Below are 11146 nucleotides of genomic sequence, written 5' to 3' on the forward strand. Positions count from 1 at the left end.
AAAACCTTGTAAGTTTTTATAAAGGTATTTAATTTTTATAGACTATAGAGTGGAAATTTTCCATTAATTAGAAAGAATTGATGGTTTATGATAATTGGATCCTTAATTAATTAAAATGATGTCGACACTAGACTGAAGATATTAAATGGCTTTGGAATAACTACAAGAACGGCTGCATGGTTGCTTATTCCACACATGCTTACAAACTCATTCTCCCACATCTAAAATGCCAGCACTGCCAAAGATTATCATAAATTTATAATATCAATGACTATTTCATAAATAATAATAGCTGAGTCAAAGAGTATTAAGAAGGAAGAAATTAAGGAAAGGTAAGCTTCGGATAGAATTAAAATTGTTATTAGGATTCTAATTTCTTATACTGGGCAATTAATAATAAATATTTTTGTTAAGTAGTGTCTTTAAGATATTTTTTAATCAAAATTTTAAGTACAATTTTATCAGCATTTTTTCATATGAATCATGTAACCAAATTAAAGGAATGTTTGAAAGAGTTTATAAAAAAATTATAACTTTGATACATCATGATGCAAAAAATTAAAATAAACATTGAATTAAAAAAGAATGTTAAACGTTGGAAAATGTCCACATCAGTGGCCAGCAGATAAGAGAAGATGAGATGGAATTGACCTTGGCAACTGCCACCAACCCCAAATAACGGTTGCCTGCGCTCAAAACCACAAACAAATCTTAATTAGCCAACAAAGAGAACAGTGATTAAGTCAAACCTCCACACAGTGCTACTTCAATACACATTCAAAACTATTTTTTATTTTCTAATCATCTTTTATATTTTGAGAAAAGGAAATTGATCACTTGTTTTAGTCAACGTTAAATTGTTTACAGATTTTGATGCCGGTTTACAACGCAGTCATGAAAACCATCTTTAAAATTTACTTATCTTACACTATAATAGAAATTAGTAGGCCATGCTTAACGATTCAGAGAAGGATACGGAAAATTATTCTTTCATATTTGATTCATTTTCTGAAACTTTTTGACAAGTTCTTGCCTTCTTAATTTATCATCTCTTTTATTGGTTTGTTTTCTTATAATAACTGAGTTTTTTTAATTTAGTTAATGACAATAATAAATATTAAGACAAAATTTAGGTACTATTTTTAAAAGCTGTTAGTATTGTTCACCAATTAAAATTTTATATTTAATATTTTGAAACTTATTGAAATAAAACTCTAAGTTTAATTGAATATTAACCACGTTGAAATAAAACTCTAAGTTTAGTCCTAAATAATATTTGACCAAAAAAAAAAAAAAAGAAGCATTTGAGGGTCACATAACATCCGTTCGTAAAAATAAAGAAATAATTTTAAAGTTGTATGATATTTCTTCTTAATATTCTTATTTATTGTGTAAAAAGTGTTAAATATTTTTTTGTCTTTGATATATTAAAATGATTGATGCAAAGTTTACTAGGACAATATATCATTACTCGACTATAAAACTTTGAACTGTTTTTACAACATAGACTTTGCTTGTATAACTATTATAAATGGAGTTTGTCCTTCTAGTTAAGTAAATGGAACTTCCACCATTTTCTTAACCTTAAAAAGTGTGAAAAGTTTTAAATTATTTATTATCTTAACATCTCAAATTAAAATTATTTAAGTATTATTCTTAACTATACCTATATATATATATATATATAACACCTAAATATATATATATATATATATATTAAAATAATAAAAAAGATACAAAACGTTCCAATATATAAATAATTTTTTAACGTGTATGTTAAGTACACAAAAAAATTAGTGAGTAAGATATTCTTATTATATGATATATTATCAGAAATATTATTGCATACTTGAAAAACCACGTTTAAAAAATGGAATAAAATTAAGAGAAGAACGAGTCCAGCGTGGCTGTGTGCTGATTCCAAAATTCTAGAAACCGGCCATTCAATTTGGAACCTCGTTGCCTATTCTGGAGCGGCGTGCCCCCACAAAAGATGTGGTCAAACATCAATGAACCTTTTAACATTAACATTTCACCATTCCCTTCAAATACTTTCCCATCATTTAATAATTAAAAATAACTATTTACAAAAATTAAATTTACCCTTTTTAATCGCGTTACTTATTGTATTTTTTCTTTTTTCTTCTCATTTTGTGTGTTTATAATTCAATGAAAAAAAATGATAGGGTCTCTAAATCAGAGGAGGGAAAAAAAAAAGTGGGGCCCACTTTGACCCTTCGCCACGACACACATTCTCTCCTTTAAATACCACCCTGATTTTTCGCTCTCCCTCTCGTCATTGCACAACACAGTGGATACAAAGGAACAAAATAAACAACAAGAAGAAGAACAAGAACGAGAACCATAGTTCCAACGTTGTCATTGATTGCAACATGTCTTGTTCCGTAGCAGTTCAAAGTTCCTCTGCGTTTCCTCTCTTCTACGACAACAACAACTCTTCAACCCCAGAACCTCTCACTCTCTCTCTTCCAATTCTCAATACTACGCCTTCAACGACGCCGTCTTGTTCACCACCCTCTTCACCCCTATTGAAGAGGAAGAGACCCGCCAAGCTTCACATTCCCATAGCTTCTTCTCTCACTTTTGAGGTCCCGCCGCCGGCGACTTCGCCGGCGAGTGACGTCGTCGAGGTTGAGGGACGTGGGTTTTCCGTGTATTGCAAGAGAGGAAAGAGACCCCACATGGAGGATCGTTACTCTGCTGCCGTTGATCTTCATGGAGAACCAAAACAGGTAATTAGAAATAAAATAAAAAATTAAAAAAAACTTTTGTTTTGTAACTTTGGTATTGGATTGCGTGTGTATCTGGGACGTGGAGTTGTCAAAAAGTTACAGGCTTCGAAGAATTGAATAGTGGTGAATTTTTATAGGTCCATTTTGAATGTTCTAATTAATAATTTATGTAGAGTTTTAAGGCAAATATTTGGCTTGAAAAAATTGGGTTCTAGGAAGATTAATTTTCAAATTTATAAGATCTTCTTGCCTTACACGTTTTCATGAGTAAAAGTGGTAGAGCTTTAAGTTTAAGTTCAGCGCTTTGAGCAATTGTTATTTGAAGATAAAATCTTATCTTGGTCTTGCAATGTGTATAGATAGCTGAAGCAAGTAAATTTGGAACAATGACTTTTTAAATATGTTAATACTGAAATTAAGCAACTAATAATAGTAAGTGGAATGAAATTTGCTTTTTATTTTTAATGAGCCAAATGGATGCAAATGCAACGAGTTCTAACATGAAATTTTTTTTTTATTGTTACAGGCTTTTTTTGGTATATTTGATGGGCATGGGGGAACAGAAGCTTCGGAGTTTGCTGCACATAACTTAGAAAAGAATGTGTTGGATGAAGTCATTGGGAGAGATGAGAGTGACATTGAGGAGGCAGTGAAGCATGGATACCTCAACACAGATTCTGATTTCTTGAAGGAGGATCTTAATGGTGGCTCTTGCTGTGTAACAGCGTTGATTAGGAATGGTAACCTTGTTGTGTCCAATGTTGGTGATTGTCGTGCTGTCATTAGCAGAGGGGGTGTTGCAGAAGCCCTCACATCTGATCACAAGCCTTCAAGGGAAGATGAAAGGGACAGAATTGAGACTCAGGTAATTAACCAATTGACTTAAAGCTATGTTTGGATTTGTGTTTAAATAACCATGTATCCTGATACGATTTTCTATTTGTCTTTGATCATTGGAAATTAACGTGTTGGTTTGAGTATGTTCTCATTCAAGTTCTTAATTTGACACTTGTTGACTTTTTTGTAGGGTGGCTATGTTGATATGTGTCGTGGTGTTTGGAGGATCCAGGGATCATTGGCTGTTTCTAGAGGAATTGGAGATAGACACCTTAAACAATGGGTGATAGCAGAACCTGAGACCAAAGTTCTCAGAATTGAAACTCAACATGACTTGTTAATCTTAGCTTCAGATGGATTATGGGAAAAGGTATGCATATATGATTTGAGCAATTATTTAGTAGTTTCTTTTATATGATTATTACTTAACTATTAACTGATTATTTGAATATTGTTTTTTCAGGTTAGTAACCAGGAAGCAGTGGATATTGCTCGTCCTTTATGTGTAGAGAGCAATAGACAACAACCATTGGTGGCTTGCAAAAAGCTTGTTGATTTATCTGTGTCACGAGGCTCTGTGGATGATATAAGTGTTATGATTATCAAATTGCAAAATTATATTTGAAGTCTCATTGATACAAGTGGAGAAAGCTTGGGAGGAGGGTAAAGGGGGCCTCCTCCATCTTTCTTCTTGAATCTTAGCATTCTATAAGATGATGAATGTTAGATTACGATTAAAGGAAAGAAGCTGGTGTACTGAAATTAGGAGTACCTACTTTTAATTTGTACATATCCAACGAGTGATAACACTGGTGACCCTTAGCTGTGGGGAACATAGGAGATTTTAGCACTAAGTTAAAGCAGTTTTTGGGTAGAATGACCTTTTTGATGCAATAAGCATTTTTGGGATGTAAAATATAGTCACCGAGGGTTCAACTTATATCCTCATGCAAAAATGTTTCATTAGTCCATTTGGCTACGTTGAAAATAAGTGTTTCATTATTTTATGTAATTCATGTTCTTAATTGAAGTTATCAAGTGCCTCGTCTCTCTCTCTCTCTCTCTGGATACTTAACGTTAAGTTGAAAACAATAATTCTAATTAACTATCTATCTTACAAGATGTAACAGCCAAACCAAATGATGCTGCTTATTTATATAATTCTCTCGAATTAATTGTGGGTTAGACACAAGATTAACAGGAGTATATATGATCCCCTTTACTTCGGAAGAGATTATGGTTATGTTTAAATAAATAGAAGAGATAAAATGAAGATGAAATTATATTGAATTTTATTGATTAAATTATTTAAAGTAAGATGAAATAAAATGTAACCTTGGATTTCATTTCATTTATTATTTTATTCTCTATAGGATGTAAAGACCGAATCAGTCATTTTTTTAGGTTTTATGAATATTCAAATAATAATAATATAACATTTTATTTTATTTGATTTCCTTCATCATTAGATATCTATAATCTTAAGGAACTTGAATTCAAATTTTTAATAAATTATCTCTTCTATAATTATATATAAATGTGTTTTATGTAGTAAATAAAGTTGCCTCAAGCAACGCCAGATCAAACATTGAAAAAGAGTTTGTGTATCACGGACATTTTTTTTTTTTTTGGAGTTTTGTCTAATTTACTTTTAAATAATTACATTTTATACAGATTCATAAGATTAATATTTACATTACTTTTTATTTTATTTTTTATATATAAAATCCCGTTAGTGTAACTACTTAAAGTGAGATTTATTTATTTCATAGAATAACTTAAATAAATCCTTTTATTGGTAGATATTTTATAAGTTTAGTTGTATGTTCGCTAAGATCTGCCGTACGTGGGTGAAATTAAGAAGCAACCTCTGTTCCCTAATCTTTTATTAAAAAACCAAATCAAATTTATTTATAAAACAATGGGAGGCAACCCTACGTCAATGCTTCGAGAAAGTAGGATGTGTAACAGGTTTTGGATTAAACAAATAACAGCTCATCATAAAATTTTAAAGCAAAATTGCTACGAACACATATTTTATATTTTTGTTTGAAAATTAATAGACAAAGTCTTCCAATGTTTTCGAACTTTTCATGAGTGAAATTGTTGGAATATGAATGGTTTGCCAACTTCTGACTTTTATTATACTTTTCCTCTCTCATGAGTTGACTTCGTAAAGCATTGAAATGAAACAATGGGAATATAGTTATTGTTTTGTTTGGGGAGCTGAAATTGAGATAAGGTCAAACATGCATAAAGTTTATGACACCAAGGGAAAAAAATAACTCTTCTTACGAAATTTTGAGAACTAGTGGGAAAGCGATTGTTTAGAACCATAATCACAATTTGGTAAAAGAATTGACCAAGTTTCGTGGCCATTAGAAGCATAGAAAATGTCCACTATGGACCAAATAAAGATATAGAATATCTTGCATATATATGTGCTGCATAGCGTGCACTCATTTTTGTTTACGGCAACCACACATGAATGTTGAATAATATGAATCACCTTCTTGTCACCACAAAACAACGTGGGGGATGGTTGACTGCAAATACTTTTTCACCCATTGTGTATAACCTATCTGGATGTAGCCTAATTCAAATCCCATTTGCATCAAAAGAATTCAATGAAGTTCTACAACTCAATATGTTGCTGTGTAGTGAATAGTTTTGATTTTTAATAAAGTGAAGTTATTTTATTTTATTGTTAAATATACAAATTGATTTAAGGTGCGAGATACATAAGTCAAACGCATACATATATAAAAGAATAATACTTTGTCTTTTAAGTAAGATTAATTTTTCTAAGTAAAAACTACTTTTTATTTAAAATCAAATTTTAAACAAATCGTTTTGATGTCATTTCTTATGAAATTTAAATTAAATGGATCCTTACTAATTTTATTTTATGAAGTAACAAATAAATTTCATTTGAAAGTCTTAAAAACTTATTGGAGTTTGCATATAACGTATTATTATCTAAGTTAATTTTACATAAAGAGTGATCTTAACTTGTACTCCGTTCATTTAATTACGTGAGACAAGAAATAACAATAAAAATAATATATTTAATTTTTAGTCTAGTATTTTACAATTTTAAGAAAATACATGTACGATTTTATTAAATAAGAAACGAGACATTAAGTATTGATATATATGTATTGAACAACAATGAAGTGATGATGAGAAAATGATATTTGATGTGGTTTGACTTGAGATAGACTGGGTATGAATGGGGCCAAAGGGAGCTTTGAGGAACTTAATTCACACAAGTTTTCAGTTTGCGGCCACTTTCTTGTAGACGCAACTTGTTCTCTTTAAGGTTTGAAGAGTTGTGCGCACTATGGTTAGTGTGTGTCCTTGGAAATAGTATAATATAGGAGAAGCATGATCATGCAACTAACTCGAATATCCAATCCCAACCAACGTTAGTGATATCTAGTACATGTCGTCTTCTACTATTTGGGCTGCGTTTACAGACACAGATCAGGGCCACCCAAGATAAATAAAAAATGATTTTTTTTAATTATCTATTGACTAATTTTTTTTTAAATTGTTTTTTCTGAAAAGAAATTATTTTAAATAAAGATAAATGATTTATGGCGTCACAAAATATGCAAGTCAAAGTCATGAAGCACTTTGCTAACCGTCTTAACAACTACCTCATCCAAACCAAAGCATGTGTAACCGAGTAAAATACAACACATTTATATTCCATATTTCTACATAATGCTGAGTCTTCACCTTGGTGTCGTCATGTGAAAATGATCAAAATTGAAGTTTACTAAGAAATCATTTGCTACGCGTCAATATGTGCTTGCAATATAGAGACCACTCCCCACTAATCCTTATCCATTTGATGGTGGAAGGCACCACCACCCTCCAAGTTGTGTCTACGCAAGCCAAATGGCAAAGTGCTACAAACTCAATTTGCTTCTACTTGTTGCCTTTTCGAGCTTTTCTTCATGAATTAAGAAAACAAAATGCAGAATCATGTTGAATTGGATCCAAATTTCCTTTTCAAACTTCGTTTTTCCTTACACATATCTAGTTTTGTGCAAAAAGTAATGTTATGTGGACTACCCCTCCTTTCATTTCCCTTTCCCCCTGCGTAACGCTGTTGTGTTCATTTTTTTAAATCCCTTTTGGGTCAATTTGATTCCAATGTCCCCCACAAGCATTCACGTGATGACAAGTGGCACTACTACAATAGTTTTAAGTCCACTGAACTTGAGTTTTGATTTGCATGCACGAAATCAGTGGAAAGAAAAGAAAAGAAAGATAAAAGCAATTCATAAAAGGACACGCTTATCTTCCCCTTAATTAATTTTGTATAATAATTTGTCACAAGGGAAAATAGGTAATGTGAGGGTTCTAAATAGCGTATTAAAATGTCAAGGAGAAACAAAGAAGGAAATCCTATGATGCAAGCTTGGTTCTGATCTTCAAAAAGATACGTCTAGATTTGGGGCCCTTACCAAAAAAATAAAGTATTCACATGCAACAAAATTCTCAGCAAAAGAAACCAAATAAAATAATTTTCATTACATTTGGGACAATAGCATCTAATCTAATATACATATCTAATGGATGCTGGTGGTGCACGTCAAGAGACTTGCACTCTAACAAAATATTGTGTGGCTAAAAGCCACACACAAGCATCATGGAATGGGATCTCCTCTACCAGCCTCTCTTGCCCACTTCTATTTTACTGTGTTCTGTTCCTCTTAGCCTAAAATAATAACCACTCAACCAGAAAAAGGCCAAATTCCTCACTACAGCCACATGTTCTAATTGATATTGTTCCTTAGCTAAAGGAAAATTTAACTAAAAAAGTTCTCTTGGAAGGTAATAAAACCAAACCCCTAACTGATTTCATCTTATATACAATGAATAATTGCGTAATTATTCCACGTAAAAGTAAAATGGGTAAAGGTAAATATAAAATTAAAATGGATAAGGATTAAAACACCCTTAAAAAAAATATATATTCAATCCTTTCTTTACCCCTCGTTTACGTCAAGAACTTGGCAATTTGAAACCTTTTCGACCACCGTTTTTGTTATTTATCCACTTTCATAAAATTCCACGTTGGACATAAAAGGAAAAAAATACAAAAATTAAAAGGTCGAGTGTGAGACCAAACACAGCAAACACCCACTATATATAGTTTCATCCTCAGCAATTGGACACTAAGAAACATAAAACACATTATTTCATTTATTTGAATGGGTTCTTGGATAAGAGGGAAGTGTATAGGTAAGGGCGCGTTTGGCAGCGTTAGCATCGCGCTTCGCAAATTCGACGGTTTCCTGTTCGCGGTGAAGTCCGTGAATCTCAAAACGGGTCTCCCGGGTCAACTCGAAGCGTTAGAGAATGAGATTCGGATCCTCCAACGCATGTCCTCGCCGCACGTGGTGACTTTCCTTGGCGATGACGCCACGTGCGAGCACCGGAACCTCCACTTGGAGTACCTGCCAGGTGGCACACTTGCTGACGTGGATGGTGACATGGACGAGATTTTAGTAAGACACTACACGTGGTGCTTGGTGAGCGCTCTGCAACACGTGCACTCTAACAGCGTCGTTCACCGTGACGTGAAGGGGAAGAATGTCCTCGTCGGAGCCAGCGGCTGCAAGCTCGCCGACTTCGGATCGGCGGTGGAATTTTCCAGCGACGAGTTGCCGCCTGTGTCTCCGCGCGGGAGTCCTCTTTGGATGGCCCCGGAGGTGATTCGCGGGGAGTATCAGGGGCCGGAGTCTGACGTGTGGTCGCTGGGATGCACGCTGATCGAAATGCTCACAGGAAAACCGGCGTGGCAGGGAAACGCCGTTGACGCGCTGAGACGAATCGGTTACTCCGGCGAGTTGCCGGCGTTTCCGACTAGGTTGTCTGAACTCGGCCGGGATTTCCTAGAGAAGTGTCTGAGAAGGGAACCACGCCGGCGGTGGAGCTGCGATCAGCTGCTGCAGCATCCATTTTTGTTGCCGTGTTCCGCCAGCGAAGTCGTGGAATCGTCGCCTCGGTGTGTTCTCGACCGAGTTGACTCAGAGTTTGCCGAGTTCGAAGAAGAAGAAGAAACGAGAACTGAAACTGAAAATTCAGCTAGGGATAGAATTGGTAAATTGGCAATGAGCGTTAGGGCAAATTGGGAAACACAAGGCTGGATGGCGGTGAGGGCAATGGCTTTTGCCGCGGAATCGACGGTGGCAGTTGAGGGTTCTGAGGGCGTTAGAGAAGGGACATATTGGGAAAATTCAACGATCACGAGGGTAGAACAGGAAATTAATAAAGGGGCAAATTCGGAATATTCATATTCCGAAAAAAAAAGGGTAAATTTGGAAACATGTAATTTGGTGCAGTGGCGAGATGAAGGCGAGAGTGAGTGGAACCGCAAAGAAAGTGTAGCTGGTTGGAGCTGTAGTTATGGGTGGGAAAATGTGGATAGGAATAACGGAATAATGAAAGCAAGCTTTTACAACTTGTATTGTAAATTATTGAAATCACATTGTTTATTGTTGGAGTATTTAAATATATATATAATTTATGTTTTTGGGTTATTTATTCATGTGAGAAAAACGTTTCGAGAATTTGTGTTTTAGAGTTAGGGAATGCTTGTTTGGAATTGACCACAGCACATGCAACCCAGCATTGTAGAGATTTGATAGTGAGATTGCATGAGTGGATATGGCTGCACCATGTACCCCACATGTTGTAGTTGAAATGGAGCATTGGGATATGGGACGATGAATTGGATGAGGTTGTGATCTTTGCTGGGCTTAACATAATGCACACCTGATGCAAATGCATTGGTGTGGTGAATTGGTGATGCTCTGTCTCTTGTTTGTGTCAATAATGTTGTAACTTCTGGATTGGGAAACTCCAAATTTAAGTTTAAAACGTACATTAAGAGTTGCAATTTTGAATTTGAATAGTTTCATCTCATGAAATTAATTCTGTTTAAAAGCAATGTTAAAGTGACGTAGGATTGGAGGGATGATATATCATATATGCAGCACATGGCACTTGCAATTGGGTGCTTTTTTCTTGTTCAATTTGCCAGAGATTGGACAAAGATGCATTATATGCGGTACAAGATGCGTGCCTCCTTCTCCTTTTCGCTTTGTGTTAATGGATAGAGAAAAATACCCAATAAGAGGAATAATCATGAAAAGAAAAGAAAATTTGTTTTTTTCGATTATTTTAACTGAACATTGGGTCTCTAAAGGATTTTGGCCATGAATTGAGGTCAGTGCTGCATCCATAGACCATAGTGACCCATCACTTCAATTGGCAAGCTCATCCACACGCTAGCAACAAGATAAACAAACACATCACGAAAAGATTAATTGATGACAAAGCAAGTGCAAGTGACGTTTACAAAGTTTCAAACAATTTTTGTATTAACATTCTAATCTTACAGCTACAACTTTATCACTTCTTTATACTGTGGATTAAGAAAAGTACCTCTCCTCCATGTGGAAGAGTAAACTATTTAAATTGAAATAATGATGAATAATAGGTTCATGAAACCATCTTACCTTAACAATTTCAAA

At 34.3% G+C, this 11146-nt stretch overlaps 2 protein-coding genes across 2 annotated transcripts; both read left to right on the top strand.

The window, feature by feature from the left end:
• The first annotated feature begins 2543 nt into the window (after positions 1-2543).
• Positions 2544-4215, top strand: LOC113851386 (probable protein phosphatase 2C 25). The gene is made up of 4 exons (XM_027481850.1): positions 2544-2753; positions 3280-3618; positions 3781-3960; positions 4054-4215. The coding sequence occupies exons 1-4, from the start codon at positions 2703-2705 to the stop codon at positions 4213-4215; spliced, it is 732 nt and encodes a 243-aa protein (XP_027337651.1). The 5' UTR covers positions 2544-2702.
• Positions 4216-8805: 4590 nt separating this feature from the next.
• LOC113851201 (mitogen-activated protein kinase kinase kinase 18-like) lies at positions 8806-10389 on the top strand. The gene is made up of 2 exons (XM_027481674.1): positions 8806-10057; positions 10309-10389. Exons 1-2 carry the CDS (start codon positions 8819-8821, stop codon positions 10387-10389), a joined length of 1320 nt encoding a protein of 439 aa, XP_027337475.1. The 5' UTR covers positions 8806-8818.
• The last annotated feature ends 757 nt before the right edge of the window (positions 10390-11146 follow it).

Source organism: Abrus precatorius, unplaced genomic scaffold, assembly GCF_003935025.1.
Source record: "Abrus precatorius isolate BTA unplaced genomic scaffold, Abrus_2018 Scaffold9, whole genome shotgun sequence".
Lineage (NCBI taxonomy): Eukaryota > Viridiplantae > Streptophyta > Magnoliopsida > Fabales > Fabaceae > Abrus > Abrus precatorius.

Bases quoted from the DNA above. Each gene is read 5' to 3' on its own strand.
- LOC113851386 (XM_027481850.1), top strand. From the start codon at position 2,703: ATGGAGGATCGTTACTCTGCTGCCGTTGATCTTCATGGAGAACCAAAA. The intron at 2,754-3,279 runs GTAATTAGAAAT...TTATTGTTACAG, and splicing joins TTCATGGAGAACCAAAACAG to GCTTTTTTTGGTATATTTGA. The intron at 3,961-4,053 runs GTATGCATATAT...TTGTTTTTTCAG, and splicing joins CAGATGGATTATGGGAAAAG to GTTAGTAACCAGGAAGCAGT.
- LOC113851201 (XM_027481674.1), top strand. From the start codon at position 8,819: ATGGGTTCTTGGATAAGAGGGAAGTGTATAGGTAAGGGCGCGTTTGGC. The intron at 10,058-10,308 runs GCAAGCTTTTAC...CACATGTTGTAG, and splicing joins GGAATAACGGAATAATGAAA to TTGAAATGGAGCATTGGGAT.